At 57.9% G+C, this 17,511-nt stretch overlaps 1 protein-coding gene across 1 annotated transcript; it reads right to left on the bottom strand.

Moving 5' to 3' along the window:
* Positions 1–15,691: 15,691 nt before the first annotated feature.
* Positions 15,692–17,496, bottom strand: LOC100844729 (transcription initiation factor IIB). The gene is made up of 2 exons (XM_014896513.2): positions 16,290–17,496; positions 15,692–16,249 (listed from the first exon to the last, which is right to left on the bottom strand). The coding sequence occupies exons 1-2, from the start codon at positions 17,302–17,304 to the stop codon at positions 15,945–15,947; spliced, it is 1,320 nt and encodes a 439-aa protein (XP_014751999.1). The 5' UTR covers positions 17,305–17,496; the 3' UTR covers positions 15,692–15,944.
* Positions 17,497–17,511: the final 15 nt, after the last annotated feature.

Below are 17,511 nucleotides of genomic sequence, written 5' to 3'. Positions count from 1 at the left end.
TGACTATATATACAGCCGCCCCGTCCCTCCGATCGGAACGCTACACAACCGAGTTAGGGTTTCACCTGCCTCTCGCTCTTGCGCCGTCTTCGTAGTCTACTCCATCCGAGCGCCGGCGTGCACCCACGATCGGGAGAGCAGGTCTCAGGAACCTTTCGACTTTGTGATCTTGTACGGGAGAGGGTGAATAAGATTTTTCGGAAGCGCTCCACGCGACTGCTCGCTTCCCTTCAACCACGGGTCGTCTACCTCCTCTAGCCGGCGGGTGCGCGAAACGCCGCCGTCTTCTTCGTCAACAACTTCGTCAAGCTAACGCAACAACAACGGCTTCTCCACCTCGATAGTACGTAATCCGTGATCCAATCTACAGTTTAGCTATGATCTGCGAGTTCATATTGCTGTTCGTTGGGTTGTTTAATACTTCTAGTATTTTTGAGATGCATCTATTAGTTGCTACTGTCGTCATGATCTATATTCTGGAATATTGAATTGTTATTCTCGAAATTGCTTAATTTTCCAACATATTTCACCGTTGGATCACGACGAAATTTCACAGGGTCGTAGTAGACACAATTCCGCATAATCTCACTGGAGGGATCACCGAAAAAATTCTTGAGACGACGGATACCTTGGGAGAGAAAAAGAAGGCAGGAGGAAGAAAAGAGTAGGAGACAAGAGAACCAGAGGAAGAAGAAGAAGAAGAAAAAATGTGAAAAGACTGCCATACCTTTCCGAGTTTGGAGAGGGGGGTATTGAATCAGACCTCTTCACCCAAATCATTGTTATCAACAATAACATTCCATTCCCCTAATTCACCCAAATATACATGGTCATACCTCGAGCAGCTTGGGTTCTGTAAAAAGGAGCACATGTTGGTTTACTTTCATAATAGCTACTGTCTGGGAATAAACAGCTAAGGCCTTTGACATAATTATCACATTTGCAATAAAGAGAAACCAAATACGGGCGCCTACGCCCGGTAGTGACCTTCCCGGCAAGTAACCTTCTCGGGAAGCGCCCAGGCGAGATTTCTCTTGCTGCCCTCCAAGGCAACCCCCGCAGCCCGGCTAGCCCTGCCGTGCTGGTGACTTGCCAGGCAGCTCGCGGGGTGCTGCCCGGGGTGCGATCCTCCCCAGGAGCAAGCGAGGTGGCCCACATGTCATGCAGCGGTGGTACCCCGGGTGCCACTGGTGCGACAGATATTCAGATTTCTGAAATACAATGAATAAGAGCATCGAACATGTAGCATGAAGCAATCTTTGGAATGACCATGGAATAAGAGGCAATGGCAGTTCTCTGTACTGCAGTATATTGTCTACTCACATACACGACTATGAAGTACAAACAAAAATTATGCAGGCAATGTAACATATAGTCTTTGGAAATAAGGTCAAGGAAATAAATTGATTAATCTAAAACTCAGCGCAGATTAGACTTATCTGCATCTATAGAAACCAGCGGTGCTATACTGGCAAGTAACCTTCCCGAGAAGCACCCAGGCGGGATTTCTCTTGCTGCCCTCCAGGGCAACCCCCACAGCCCGGCTAGCCCTGTCGTGCTATTGACTTGCTGGGCAGCTCGCGGGGTGCTGCCCGGGGTGCGATCCTCCCGGGGAGCAAGGGAGGTTGCCCACGCATCATGCAGTGGTGGTACCCTGGGTGCCACTGGTATGACAGTAGCCCCCGGACGTGGGCCGGCAACGCCTGTTTCCGGGTGGACTTTTCCCTGGTCGGTTGCCGGGCTATGCCCTTAACCGACGTGTGGGTCCCGAGCCGCCTCGGGTCCTCGTCTATGCGCTGCTTCAAGGACTCTGCCGTTACGGGCAGAGTAGTGGGCGCGAGATTTCCGCCCTAACCTCCCCCTTAAACACGGGTGGTTAAGGCCACGCCCTGCGCTATCCTCTTGAAGTGTAGTTATCCCCAGCGCACCCGTAGGGTGCGGATGTGACCGTTGCTTAGTGCAGGGTCTTATAAGACCCCACTGCTGCGCTGAGGAGCAAACACTTAGCCCCCTAGCCTTTCTTCTCCATCCTCACGCTCCCTTGCACTCCTGAATCCTGCTAGTTTCCGCCCGCGTTCCCCATGGCGCCCACCGCTCCCAAGAAAGGGAAAGGTTCCAAGAAGCCCGCGGCCAGCAAGAGCGAGACGGTTTTCAAGAAGCCCGCCTCGGAGAAGGACCAGAAGAGGCGGGCGCTGAGGGCCACGCACGCCTTCTTCCGGCCTGGCTACAACGGCGAGGGGCTGGACAAGGTCCGGCACGCCATCGCCTGGCGGTTCAACGAGTACGGGGAGACTCTCATCTTTCCGCCGGCGCCGAGCACCAGGAGAACGACTTCCGTGTGTTTGCGCGCTTCATCCTCGCCGGGTTGGTGCCTCCATACTCCCTGTTCCTCCACGCGCTCATGGAGGCGTATCAGCTTCGGGTGGCGCAACTCCACCCCACCTCCCTCTTCCTCCTCGCCGTCTTCTAGTTCCTCTGCGAGGAGTTCGTCAGAGTGATGCCGTCGGTGGCGTTATTCCGGCACTACTTCTACCCGCGCGTCGAGCAGGCGGGGGCGATGTCGTCGGGGGTGGTCTTCCGCGCCCGCGACCGGATGAAATCGGAGTTCATCGTCCGATCGGAGAAGAAGATTGAGAAGGAGTGGCGCATGGACTGGTGCTGGGTTCGTGTGGAGGAACCCGAAGAGTTCATCTACACGCCCACCGAGCTGCCGGTGCCCAACGACACCTGGCGGAACCGCTACAGCCGAGACGCCAAACTCCTCCCGATCGTTGAGAGAATCAAGGCCCTGCGGCTAGCAGGGCTCACTGACCTCGACGTGGCGCGCACCTACATCAGCCGGCGTATCGCGCCGCTGCAGCTGCGCTCCCGCCCCGTGTGGATGTACACGGGGCTCGGGGACACCACCCGCCTCCAGCACGGGGGCGTGGCCCCGGAAGCAATCCGGTCGTGGGTGAAGGGGATCACCGGCGAAGACGCCTCCTTCACAGAGCTTCCGCCAGGGGCTCCCTCCCTCCATGCCGGCGTCCCGGGGCTGCACAAGATTATCAGCGGCTACCCACCCTACGACGAGTGGAGGCTGATGTCCGACTCCCCCGCTCGGGCCCCGCGTCCCCCTCCACCCACAACCCGAGGGAAGCGGGTGGTCGAGGACAGTGGAGGAGAGTCGAAGCTCAGCTGGCCCCGACCTCGAGTCTTCCGGTGACGAGGCGGGTCAAGTTGCCGAGACCCGAGCGGTCCTCCCCGTAGCGGAGGAGGAGCAGGACGAGGACGATGCACCCTTGATCCTGCGAAGATCAAGAGCGCCCAGAGCAGCGACCACCTCCGCAGTGACCGCAAGCGCCGTGGGGGCTTCCGCGGCGACCGGGGGTGCGGCAACCCCACGGGCGCCCACGGCCCCGCCCAAGCGAGGGCTCTTCTGGGGCTACGAGTTCAAGCTCAACCCCCCGAAGGATGGCACCCTGACGGGAGCCGGCAAGACGGGGAGGGCCGACTCGCCACCCGCCGCGCCGAGCAAGAAGCCACGCACCCGGGCCAGTGCCAGCGCCGACCCGGCCATCGCGGGGGCTGGCGCCGCCGACCCAATCCCAATGGAGGAGGAGCCGACAACAGGTACTGATCCCTCTTCTGGTTCCATTGTTTATGTTTCCTCTGCCCGCAGATCCGCAACCGTGCCGCTTTCTTGATTCGCAGGGGAAGTCCAGCCCGCGGCGGGTGCCCCGGCAACAAAGGCTGGGAAGGAGGAGGAGGAGGCTCCTCCCGCAAGCTCGGCGGCCCCGCAAGGTACTCGTTCAGAGCTTCCTTGCGTTCATCACCGGGTAACTTAGTTTATTTTTAGATTCTAATTCTTTTCTTTGTCGCAGACCCGACTGCGCCCACGACGGGAGCGAGCGATGCGGTGGTAGATCTCGGCTCCCACGTCGAAGACGCGGGGACGAGAGAGGAGCCGGAAGAGGCTCCCGCGCCAAGCTCCACCGCGCCGGACACAACCATGGCGGCGCCCACCGTCGCTACCGAGGCGGAGCTCGGCGGCGCGTCCCGGGCCGTGCAGGCCGATGACGCGGATCCCGCAGTCTCCCAGAAGGAGGCGCCTCCTGCCGGGGGCGCGGCAACTCCACCAGTCCCGCAACCCGTGGGCGCGGGTGTGGAGGAGGCTGCAGCAAGGGAGCAACAGGAGGCTCCGCCGCAAGTGGACGACGCCCCTCCCGGCCAAGCAGGGGCGGCAGGGGCCTCGTCGTCGTCCGCTGCTACCTCCGGCCCAGACTTCGGCATCTTTGCCGGGCCGACTTGGGACCCAAGCATCTACGACCAAGGGCACCAGTTCCTTGACGCCATCAAGGAGCAGCAACTGGCGTTCGTCACCTCCTTCAACTAGGTGAGGGAGCGCCACGAGCTCGTGAAGGGCCAGCTCGGCGAGGTGCCCAGGCCGTCGAGAGGGAGCGGCAGGAGCTCTCCCGGCTGCGGGAGGAGATGCGCCTGGCCCGGCGGGCCAGGGATGAAGCCGCAGCGCCGGTCGTCCCCGAGGCGGAGATCCACCGGCAACTGGAGACCCAGCGCGCCGAGCAACTGGAGCCCTGGACTCGCTGGCCGCGACGCAGGAGAAGGCCAAGAAGGAGCACGAGGAGGTGCTCGCTACGGCCCAAGCTCGCCTCAACGAGAAGAGCGAGCTGGTCTATAGCTACCTCTCCCAGCTCCAGGGGTTGCGCACAGAGCTGGAGGAGCAGACCAAGGCTGCGGAGGACGTGGCAGCGGCGTCGGCACAGCGGGAGAAGGAGCTCAACTACGCCAAGGAGAAGAGCGCCCAACTCGAGTCCGAATTGGCCACCGCCCGGGAGGAGCTCGTCAAAGTGGGCGAGGACAACGTGGCCAAGGCCACGGAGATCTCGCGACAAACAGAACTCCTCCAGCAGGCCAAGAAGGCAGTGGTGCTAGCGCGCGGCAACCACGACAAGTTGGCGGAGCAGCGGCGGAGGGAGACCGAGAAGCTCCGAGAGATCGCCCAGGCCGTGCACGACCTGCTGCCGAGGTTCGAGATGCAAGCCGCGAAGGTGGACAGCACGGACATTAGCACCTTGATCCCCTTCTTCTCCGACATGGTGGGGAAGCTCGGGGGCGCTCGACGTGTGGATCTCCAAGTTCTGCGATGGGGAGATAGCCTCGTGCGCCAGGGAGATCGCTGAGACGATCCTCCCCCAGGTGCACCTCCACCACTCGGACTTCCCCTTCGAGACGCTGTGGGACGCCTGGTTGGACAGCGAGGATGGCCCTACTCACTGCAAGGCGGTGAGCAGGTTTGTCGAGGAGGTGACGGACCGGATGCAAAGGAAGCCGGAGCCGGAGCCAGAGGCGGAGCCCCCAGCCGAAGACCCCGGCAACTAGTCGCCGCGACCCCCTGTCGGTCCTTGTTTTATCTCTGTGTCTTCGTTTTTTATCCCTGCAAGTACCGCGCTTGGCGCCGTTCGAACAATTAACGTTTTATTAGCTCGTTTAATCGTTCACTGCTTTTTATGAATTTCATTTTCCGGTTCTGCTTGGTACTTGTTTCTTGTTCCCGGGATTGACTCGCAGGGTGGATCTACTAGCCTTCGTGTGCTATGACTTGTGTTGCCGGGGACTCGCGCACGACACACTTAACCGGACCAGGGACCCGGGACGGACCCGCAGTGCCGACCTGGGGTCAAGTAGCGGCGGCGAGCCACTCCGCTTGCGGGATAGCTACCCCCAAGCATGCGCTCACGGGACGGACCTGCGAGCCGCACGAGGAGCGCACTCCCCCCGCAAGCGTTCTTCTAACACCCCAGCCACACGGAGGGCTCAATCCACACCAGCGAGCCAATGCTAAGCGTCAGAAAGTTAGGTGATCAGGACCATGCACTTAGCTGTATGTTCTCGCACTTGGAACGCTTGCTGGAGGGATGCGGCAGGAACGCTGTGGCGGGGCCGCCGTCGGCACCAAGCACTGATGGCGGCTCCACCACAGCGTCTCCGCGGCAGCCCTCGCCTCGGAACAACCTGTCAGAGGGGTGCGGCAAGGGCACGACGGCAGTGCACCCATCAGCGTTGAGCGCTGATGGCATCCACCACCACCGTGCCTCCACGGCCTCCCTCGCCTTGGAAGCTATCTTCTTGGCTTCGCTCTGAGTTGCTCCATGGGCACCACGCCCTTTTATAGGCGCGGCGAAGAACCTTGCCACCACGCGCACCGAGTCACCGCGGCACATGTGGTGCCACACCCCTTGAAGTGCGGCAAAGGCCTTGCCACCATGCGCGCCAAGTCGTCGCGGCACACGTGGTGGCTCCCTCCTGCAGCAGGAGCCTCGAAGTGCGGTGAGGACCTTGAAGTGCGGTCGCCATGCACTATTGGGTACCGCTAAATGACACAGCTCATGAGCGCTCCACGAGCATCACAGTGCGTGCAATTCCGTCCTTGTCCTGCATGTCAGATTCTTATCAAGCCCAAGATGCTGCAAAAAAAATTCGAAATGCACGAAAAAAGATAGAGCACAGGTAACCCTCCTGCTCCCTGCCCCGGGGCACAGAAGGGTCGATGCCAAACTTGGGTGTGAGCACTCTTCCATTCCAGGATGCAGCTTCTGCGTGATGCGCGTTGCGGGGAGCCCGGCAACGGCATGGGCCCGTGCCAGAGCGATCCGGCAACGGGTTTTTGTTTTAGAGGCTCCGGCAGCCCTTTACTCACAACCAAGGATGGAACGAGACTTCTGTGCACCTAAAGCAGGAGACAGAAGAAAAAATATGCAAATAATCGAGACAACTTGAAACTCAGAGGAAAGCACTTATCTTTATTCATAGAAACTAGTGGTTTACAATCGGGGGTTGCCGGGCTACACTAGTTCGAGAGGCATGCTGCCAGAGCATCACCTGTGGGTCGGGCTCCACCGCTTCACGGGTAGAACTTACGCAAGTGCTCAAGGTTCCAACTATTTTGCACCGGCAAGCGTTCTTCGGTTTCCAGCCGGACAGCCCCGGCCTGGTTACCTGCACTACCCGGAAGGGGCCCTCCCATTTCGGAGCCAGTTTGTTCCCGGTCTTCGTTCCTTGTATCCAGCGTGGGACAAGGTCTCCGATCTCGAGCTCCCGGGGACGGACCCGCCTGTCATGGTAACGGCGGAGTCCCTGCTGGTAGCGTGCAGCCCGCACAGCAGCCCGGCATCGAAGTTCTTCGATGAAGTTTAGATCGTCAACCGTCTGCTTGTGTTGGCTATGGTTGCCGCACGCGCGTACTCAAGGGGATCCATGCTTGAACTCGAGGGGCAGCACCGCTTCTGCCCCGTAGACAAGGGCGAAAGGAGTTTCACCCGTTGCCCGGCTAGGTGTGGTCCTGATTGACCACAGCACGGGCTGGAGTTCTTCGACCCAGTGCTTCCCGTGGCCTTTGAGCTTGTCAAAGGTTCTCGTTTTGAGCCCCCGCAGCACCTCTGCGTTGGCTTGCTCCGCCTGTCCGTTGCTCCTCGGGTGAGCAACAAAAGCGAAGTGGATCTTGGCGCCCATTCCCTCGCAGTAGGCTTGGAACACGGCACTCGTAAATTGTGTGCAATTGTCGGTGATGATGCCGTTAGGCACACCAAACCGGCACACAATGCCCTTGAAGAATTTGATGGCTGCGTGAGCGGTCACCTTCCGCACTGGCTCCACTTCCACCCACTTGGAGAACTTGTCGATGGCCACGAACAAGTACTTGTAGCCGCCAACCGCTCTCGGCAACTTGCCGACAATGTCCAGCCCCCAGACCGCGAACGGCCAGGAGGATGGAATGACTTGCAGGGCCTGCGTCGGCTGGTTACTCTTCTTCGCGTGGAACTGGCACGCCTCGCACGTCTTCACTAGCTGCTCAACATCGGCTAGCGCTGTAGGCCAGTAGAAGCCGTGCCGGAAGGCCTTGCCGGCTAAAGCCCGGAGGCCACATGGTGGGAACATGTGCCTCGGTGTATCTCTTCCAGGAGTGCGCGCCCTTCGTCTTGGGGCACGCAGAGGAGCTTCACTCCATTTGCACGCCTCCGGTAGAGGTTTCCGTCCACCAGGGCATACATCTTGGCTTGTCGGGCTACGCGTTCCGCGGCAACGTCATCTTCCGGGAGGGCTTCTCCCTTCAGGTAGCGGGCGATATCCACCGCCCAAGGCGGGGTTTCCCTGCTCATGCATGCTGCTACATCAGCGGCACGGACCTCCGCTGTTGCGGGTTTCCTTCGGTTGCCGGGGGGGCTTCCCAGGCAGTCGGCTTGAGGGCAACCGAAGGCGCAGTCTGCCTATGCCAGAACACCCTCGCCGGAACCTTCCGGCGCTCTGCTGCCAACTTGAACAGCTCGTCAGCCGCGAAGTTATCCTTGCGCTTGACGTGCTCGAACCGCAAACCCTTGAATTTGCGTTCCAACTTGCGGACCTCATCCACGTACGTTGCCATCAGCAGTCAGTCGTAGTCCTTGTTAACCTGGTTGATCACGAGTTAGGAATCCCCGTGAACAACCAGGCGCTTCATATCAAGGGCGATCGCCGCCCGCAACCCGGCGAGCAACCCTTCGTACTCAGCCGTGTTGTTGGTGGAGTTGGGGAAGTCGAGCTGGATGGCGAACTTCAGCTGGTCTCCTGTGGATGACTCGATGACGACTCCGGCGCCAGCTCCCTGCAGGCTGAACGCATCGTCGAAGTACAGGATCCTGTGGCCTTCGTCTGGCTTGCCGGGCAGGCTGGTCTCTGGCTCTTCTTCTTCTATGCCCGTCGAGGTCCACTCCGCAACGAAATTAGCCAGAGCTGCACTCTTGATGCTCTTGGTTTTGGTGAAGTGCATGTCGAACTCCGACAACTCCATCCTCCATTCGGCCACCCTTCCGGTGGCTTCACGGTTGGTGAGGGCCCGCTCGAGGCAGAATCCTGACACCACCGTGACGCGGTGCGCCTGGAAGTAGTGGCGCAGCTTGCGTGATGCAAACAGGATCCCCAGCAAGAGCTTCTGCACTTGCGGGTACCGCGTGCGTGTGCTGGCGTCGCACAGCATCGTGCTGACGAAGTACACCGGGTGCTGCGCGAGCCGCCTGCGCGGTGTTGACGCCGCCGGTTCAACGGCGGTCCTTGGGTCCGAGGCGGTTGCCGGGGCTAGCTCAGCCCCCTGCCCCACAACCTCAGCCCCCGACGGGTCTTCTTCCGTCTCGGCAACTAGGACCGAGCTGACCACTTGGTCAGTCGCCGCTAGGTAGAGTAGCAGCGGCTCGCCCGGCTTCGGGGCGATGAGGATTGGCGGCGACATCAGGTACTGCTTGAGATCCTGGAACGCCGCCTCAGCCTCGGGGGTCCAGTCAATTGGGCCCTTCTTTCTCATTACCTTGAAGAAAGGCAGAGCACGTTCGCCCAACCTCGAGATGAAGCACCCCAGCGCAGCTACGTAGCCGTTGAGGCGCTGCACGTCCTTCACCCTGCGGGGAGCCTCCATTTTCTCGATAGCTTCTATCTTCTTTGGGTTGGCTTGAATCCCCCTGTGTGAAATCAAGAAGCCCAGAAGCTGCCCTGACTCTACACCAAAGGTGCATTTCTCAGGGTTCAACTTGAGCTTGATTCTGCGGAGGTTATCAAACGTTTCCCGCAGGTCATCAATCAGCGAGTCCCTGCGCTTCGATTTGATGACGATATCATCCATGTAGGCCTCAATGTTTCGGCCTAGCTGGGATCCCAAACACTCGCGTAATGCCCGCTGGAATGTTGAGCCCGCGTTCTTCAACCCGAAAGGCATGCACGTGTAGCAGTAGCAGCCAACCGAGGTGATGAACGCCATTTTTTCTTCGTCTTCGACTGCCATCTTAATTTGATGGTAGCCGGAAAAAGCATCCAAAAAACACAGCAAATCACAACCGGCAGTGGAATCTACTATTTGGTCAATGTGAGGTAAAGGGAAAGGATCTTTAGGACACGCACGGTTAAGATCAGCAAAATCTACACACATGCGAAGTTTATCCTCCCCCTTGGGTACTACTACAGAGTTAGCTAACCAAGTGGGGTACAGTACTTCCCTGGTAGCCCCCGCAGCTTTAAGCTTGTCCACTTCTTGCTTGATGAAATCTTTGCGCTCCTGTGCTTGCCGGCGGATCTTCTGCTTGACGGGGCGGGCGTCTAGACACACCGCGAGTCGATGCTCGATCACCTCCCTAGGGACTCCGGGGAGGTCCGATGGTTCCCAGGCGAACACGTCGGCGTTCTCCCAGAGAAAAGTGATGAGGGCGCTTCGGTGACGGTGCGCTCCTCGTTGTCGGCTTGCAAGGGCAGCTTCTTCACCTTGGCGACCTCTTCCTTGAGCTTCTGGCCCTTGCCGGGGCGTGAGCTCGAGCCTGCGCCTCCCCCGGCAAGCTCCTGCAGGGTAGCGCGGGCCTTCTTCGTTGCGGGGCCGTTGCCCGGCAGCGAGCCTTCACTTCCGACAACGCCTTCGTCACCGGAGTCGGCTGCGGAGGCGACCTTGACGACCTCGCCAACACACCAGGCTGAGTCCTTGAGATCGCACCTGATGGAGAGGACTCCATATGTGGACGGCATCTTCATCATGCCGTAGGCGCCATGAATCACTGCCATGAACTTGATCAGCGCCGGCCGACCAAGGATCCCGTTGTAGGGCAACGGGGTGTGCGCCACATCGAACACTAGGTGCTCGGTCCTGAACGCTTCCCGGGACCCGAAGGTAACCAGCAGCGTGATGCGCCCCAAGGGGCGCACGATCCCGGGGTTCACTCCCCAAAACGGGTCAGTGGGCTTCAACTGCTCCAGCGGCAGCTGAAGTTTCTCCACTAACCTGGCTGACAGGAGGTTCAACCCCACTCCGTTGTCCACCAACACCTTGCTCTTCGTGGCGCTGCTCGCGCCTCTGCTTGATACCCTGCAGGATGCGGCAATCCTGCGCGTCGTGGGTAGCGTTGGCGTGGGTGGGGCAGCGAGATGCGTCACCCGGCTTGCAGCCAGACCTGCCAGCGGGCGAGGCCTTCTTCGTAGGCCTCGAGGCAGTCCTCGACTCCGCGGCGAGGATTTGCTTCCCGCTGCGCTTGCGGGAGCTCTTCTTCTGCGAGCCCTCGGCGGGGCTCGTGACAGCCTTAGCTGCGAGTTCGGGCGCCCCCTCCTCGGCCATGGCGCACTTGTGCGCCAAGGCGTAGAGCTCCTGCGTCGTCCGGATCTGATGCGTGCTCAGCTTCTCCCGCATCTTGGGGTCGCGGACGTTGATGGCAAAGGTGTTGATGATGGCTGCAGCCTCCGCCTCCGAGATGGAGTAGGAGAGACTGGAGAAGCGGTTGACGAAGCTCCGCAGCGTCTCTCCCGGCTTCTGCACCACGGTGTGCAGTTTCGCCATGGTTCCCGGGAGCTTGTAGCCGCCCTGGAACGCGCTCACGAACTGCTCGCGCAGGTCCGCCCAAGAGGCTATGGACCCGGCAGGCAGGTTGAGCAACCAAGTTCTCGCCGATCCCTTGAGGACCATCGGGAACCAATTGGCCCTGACCTTGTCGTCGGCGCCGATGGCGTGCATCCCCAACGTGTAGGTTAGGAGGAAATCCCTCGGGTTCACGGTCCCGTCATACGTCCCAAGCGCCGGCGCTCGGAACTTGCGGGGCCATGTTACCCGGCGCAGCTCGCAGGTGAACGCAGAGCAGCCGTCCTCGGCGCCCATGGGAGCATCCTCCTGCTCCTTCGGGCGCTGGCGCTCTGCCTCGCGCCGGCGCCGGCGCTGGCGGAGATCCTCCTGTTGGCGGGCGTTCAGGACGCCGCGCGCGTCACCCCGCGTGACGGTTGGTGACGAATCCGAGGACCCCTCAGGATCCCTGCCTCCTTGCCCTCCCTGCGGGGGAGGGTTTTCTCCCTGCCCCGAGGCGCGGGGCGCGTCTCCGCGCCCCGGGTTCTGCCCACGGCCTGAGCCAGCTGGGGCGCCCTCGCCCTGCGGCTGCTGGGCGACGAGTGCGAGGAGCGCGTCCAACTCTGCGCTCCACGCCTCGTGTGCCGGCGTGCCTTGCTGCGGCTCGTACCGCACCATGACTCGCCCGGCAATGATGGCTTCTGCCGGAGTTTGGGCTGGGGGCAGTCGATTCTCCGACCGGCTGCCCTCCGCCCTGTCCCCCGGCGCACCCGGGTGAGTAGGGTGCGATCCCGGCGGCATCGCTCGCGACGCGGTGTGTTCATGGCGCAACTGCCGCTGCACGTCTCCGTCCCGCAAGTGAACTCACTGGCCGGCGCGGGCGGCAACGTGGCCGCTCGCGCGACTGGCTCCGGCGCTGGGAGCCGCTGGCCCCCTCAATCGGTTGTCCGCCGACGGCCGAGGAGGTGGGGGGGCAGCTGCAACTGCTGCGCCCGAGAGGGCTCAGGGTTCTCCTGAGCCTACGACGCGGGTTGCGCGTCGTGCGACCGCGTGTGCGCCGTTGGGGCGCCATGCGGGTCGATCCGCGAGTCACCAGCCCGCTTGGGGGGCATGGCGACTAGCTCTGTTGTCGGAGAAGACGAGGCCGATGCTGCTGCAGGCGACGGCGCCGGCGATCTCCGGCAAACTATCCACGCGCGCCCCCTACCTGGCGAGACAGATGTCGTAGCACGGGGCTCAGACACCGGGGATGCGCGAGCACCCCCTTTTAGGTTCAGCAGTGGGCGACGGGGATCGCTCCGGCGATCGCCGGCGAGGCCAATGTCAAGCGTTGGGACACGATGAACACAAGACCGTTGGTTCGGGCCACCCTGAGGGGTAAAACCCTACGTCCTTCTTTGGAGTTTGCTATTAACCAATGAGCAAGGGTTTACAAGTTGCCGGGGGGAGTCCCCGGGTGCTCTCTCTCTTCTTGGATAAGTGATACTTGCTACTCTTGGCTAGAATTAGTAGTGAACCGAGAGTCCATCCAACCAACCCTTTGACCATTGGCGGGGGTTCTTCTTTTATACCGAAGGGGATACCACAGGTGCCTCGGTGCATGGGTGACAAATGGCGAACATGGAGCCAGGGCAACTTGGCCCTGCCGCGCTGGCTTGCATGCAGCATGGGTAGCCCTACAACTAGGGTCCTACGTGCCTAAAATTTACACCGGGTCAGTCACTGTAGGCTGACTGGACGGGGAATCCCCTTTCTGCCGGAGCATTTAATGCTTGAGTGTGCTTCACTCCTTGTCCTGACGAACACTGCACACGGGGAGCCCACCGAGCGGCCACGTGGCGTTGCTGTCCTGCCCACACGGTCCCGCTCCTGTAACGGGCGACTGCGCCCGGTAGCGACCTTCCCGGCAAGTAACCTTCCCGGGAAGCGCCCAGGCGGGATTTCTCTTGCTACCCTCCAGGGCAACCCCCGCAGCCCGGCTAGCCCTGCCGTGTTGGTGACTTGCCGGGCAGCTCGCGGGGTGCTACCCGGGGTGCGATCCTCCCCGGAAGCAAGCGAGGTGGCCCACGCGTCATGCAGCGGTGGTACCCCGGGTGCCACTGGTGCGACAGATATTCAGATTTCTGAAATACAATGAATAAGAGCATCGAACATGTAGCATGAAGCAATCTTTGTAATGACCATGGAATAAGAGGCAGTGGCAGTTCTCTGTACTGCAGTATATTCTCTACTCACATACACGACTATCAAGTGCAAACAAAAATTATGCAGGCAATGTAACATATAGTCTTTGGAAATAAGGTCAGGAAATAAATTGATTAATCTAAAACTCAGCGCAGATTGGACTTATCTGCATCTGTAGAAACCAGCGGTTGCTATACTGGTATTGGTCATTCCGAGAGTTTTTCCTTTTATGGCCTTTCTTAGTTGAAAAGAAAATGGAAAAAGGAAATCAGAAATTAAGCCCATGTGTTTTACTTTTACAGCAACCAATAAACTATAAGATGAGACTGAATATGCAATCTTCACAAAAAGAAATCCTGAAACCTTCAACTAGAGTCCTAAAGTAAATGCATAACCATCAATCTGTTTGTCATAGTTATTGGATTTAAAACCATGTGCAGTACACACACAATTTGAATTAATACAAGGACAGTTCCATAGGATCTACCTGTAAGTTACCAGTTGTTCTACTCACTCCCTAATAGGCATTTGTACAGGCAGTTTACAAGTTTATAACAAGGCTAAAAGAACAACATAATGGATAAAGATAACCCCATTATGATAGTATTTGCTAACTTGCATTTCAGACAGTAAATGTATTTTAGGCTTACCGTTCTGTCTCTAACAATAAGAAACATGTATCATCATCCGGTCAGCAAATTATTTTTGGTTGTCCAACTTTTACTTTCCAGATAAATAGTAGAAATTTGATTATATAAAGTTTAATCATCCACAAATTAGAAGTTCCAGAAAACAGACAAAAAGAGCTAAGGGGATCTTAGAATATAAGAGGAAGTTATAGCATGGAAAGGAAACAACACCTTTGACATCTTTACTTCTTGACGGGTTCAAACCTTTCGGAGTCTGTCGCTTGCTGACCTGGAAAGAAAAAAATCAGAACTTACCAATTCGCTAAGTAAATTTTGCGAAATAATATACAACATTTGACCTAGCAGCATCCAAAGCAAATTTTCCAACAGTATATTCAGCAACTATAACTAATTAGGTTTGACCTAGCAGCATCCAAAGCATGTGTTACATGCATAGCCCATCTTTACTAATTTTGCCAAAGCTAGCCAAGAAACAAACAGTAAGGCTATTACATGTGTACAACAGAAAATAGCAGCAGGTGCCCTCATGGCCCTATGCTCCAAGGGGAAACACACAAGGGAAACAAATCTTATACTAAAATGATTTCCATTACTGTGTACTGACATAAAAAGAAAAGAAAGAAACACAAAAGAAAGAAGAGAATAAAACACTGTTATGTAGCACAGGATAAACATAATTTTCAAGCATCTGTTTTGAACTTGGAAAGATAAAACTTCAGCAACATTGCTCACATGAAACCATTTGAAATCCTAATTAACAATGTACCCCCTCCGTCCCATAATTCTTGTTGTTTTAGTTCAAATGGGAGTAGCATGTATCTCTCGATTTGATAATAGGATGAAAATCTTTACACCAAACTGCAACAATCTCAATAGATATACTTTAGCATCATAAAATTATAAATATGGTATCATAAGCAAGCGATTAGGGAAGGGCTAAAAACTGTATTGTTAAACAGCCAGAATATGAAGACATGTTTAAAATAAAAATATTAACTCATTTTGGTTACAAAAATATGCCATGAGGTAGGATTCTATATTTCTAAGCTTAGGTGTCTGTCTGAAACTAAGGTAACATAGCATTTCACATAGATTTAATTCAAGCAGTCATACATTGGTTGCCCAGGAGATCATTTTTGCTTCTTACTCTTAGATCGTGTGTATATTAATGATATTGTGTACATTAACAGGTACAGTACAAATGAAATGATGGTGGACATTTAAAAACTGCAGGCAGAAAATATATGCAGATAACAGTCAATAACAACCGGACCAAGCCAATTGCACAAGCGGGTTAAAAGTACTCCGCCTACATTTCCCAAAGATGGCAACACTGCTAGATTACATGATGTAGTGGCACAAGAAACTGCTTATCTATCGTCATCTCAGTGGCAAAACTATGATAAACTGAGCAATCTCACCAAACATGATCTATGCAACAGCTGTCGATCCACTTATACCCACAGAGCAAAATGAAAGTTATAACCCCTATGCTCTGCTTATCTGGTGTTAAGTTGATCAAATATTTTCGAGAATATATATAGCCAAGTGCCAAGACAATCATATTCATCTTGATCATTCATGAGTCATGAGTAGTTGAGTACTTACAGGTTGTAAAAAAAGAGAAGAAAAAACTGAATTCGTACATGTCAAATCACATGCCAAGGATGAATTAATACGGAAAATATATGGAGCAAATGTCTGTTCCATTGTCCCCAAGGGCCCAAGGCTCCAAGCTCGACCTGCTTTGAACCAAGGCCTGCGCGCGGCATAAGTAACTAACCGAATAGCAGGTCGGCGTGTGGGCTGAGGTCCTTGTTGTACACGTCTCTGATGGTCACCTCACCGACGCCGGTGGCCGTGGACACGTCCCGGATGGATTTCCCGGCGTTGGCGCGCTCCACCGCCATGTAGATGACGGCCGCCGCGATGGAGCCAGGGTTGCGCCTCACGTCCAGGTCCTTCTCCAGCCTCCGCGCCGCCTGCTGCGCCGCGTGCAGCTCCTCTTGCCCCATCCCGAGCAGCGAGCCGAAGCGGTGCAGGTAGTCGCCGGCCCGCACCACGGCGCCCATCTCCAGCGCCGCTGCCTGCATCCCCCCCCCCCCCCCCCCCCCCCCCCCCGCATCCTGATCCTTCCTGATCCCCGAGGTGGTTCCTGATGAGCATGACGAGCCTGCCGGTGTCCTTGATCCCCGCCGTGGCGCTGTCCCCCGTCACGGACGCCAGCTCCTTGAACGTCAGCTGCGTGCCCTCGCCGCGGCACGCCATGAGGAGGCAGGCCGCGTAGAGCGCCTGGCGGTTCCGGCACTTGCCCCCCTTGCGAAACACCTTGGCGACCTCCAGCTTCCTCAGCACGTCCTTGGCGCGGTCCTTGACGGTCGTCGCGAGCCCAAGCCGCTCGGCCATGCCGTCCATGGCATGGAACGCGTCGGCGAGCGCCCTATCCAGGGCCGCCGTTGCTGCCGCGCCCCGCGTCTTCGGCTTGGCGACGCAGGAACCACCAGCGCCACCGCCTCTCTTCCTCGGTAACGCCGTGTTGGTCTGCGCGTCGCCCGGGGCTGGGCCGGCGATGGGGTCGCCGACGCGTCTGCGGGACTCGTCCGCGGGTGCCCCGTGGTTGAGGAAGGTGCGCCACTCGAAGGACTCGTCGACGTAGCGCTCGTTCAGGACCAACGAGCACTCGGTGCAGACGGTGTCGCCGGAGGAGGGGTCGACCGTAATCGCGGTCACGCGGCGGCAGCCCTTGCAGTAGTGCAAGCTGTGCGCCACGTCGTACATTTCTGCCGCGCCCCGCGTCTTCGGCATGGCGACGCCCGAACCACCAGCGCTACTGCCTCTCATCCTCGGTAAAGCCTTGTTGGTCTGCGCGTTGCCCGGGGCTGGGCCAGCGACGGCGTTGCCGAACTGAAGGTTGGTGAAGAAATGGTCGGCGGGGTCGCCGACGCGGCTGCGGGACTCGTCGGAGGGTGCCCCGTGGTTGAGGAAGCTGCGCCACTCGGTGGATTCCTCGACGTAGCGCTCGTTCAGGACGAGCGAGCACTCGGTGCAGACGGTGTCGCCGGAGGCGGGGTCGACCGTAACCGTGGTTACGCGGCGGCAGCCCTTGCAGTAGCGCAGGCCGTTCGCCACGTCGTACATGGCTGCTATTTTTTTGTCCCTGCTCTTCTCCGGTGCCGGAGTTCAGTTTTGTGCTCGCTCGATGCACTTATTTGGACGACGAGCGGAGTAGGTTGGTCGTGGGCCCGACTCGAACTTCGGAGTTGGACTCGGTTATGTTCACGGGCGGAGGACCACTAGGGCATTGGGGGAGAATAAGGCGGAATCGGGGGCTGTAGCGCTCGGCGG

The sequence above is a fragment of the Brachypodium distachyon genome, chromosome 1 (genome assembly GCF_000005505.3).
Source record: "Brachypodium distachyon strain Bd21 chromosome 1, Brachypodium_distachyon_v3.0, whole genome shotgun sequence".
NCBI lineage: Eukaryota > Viridiplantae > Streptophyta > Magnoliopsida > Poales > Poaceae > Brachypodium > Brachypodium distachyon.
The sequence above is the reverse complement of the archived record's forward strand: the minus strand, read 5'-3'. Positions and strand labels throughout refer to the sequence as shown.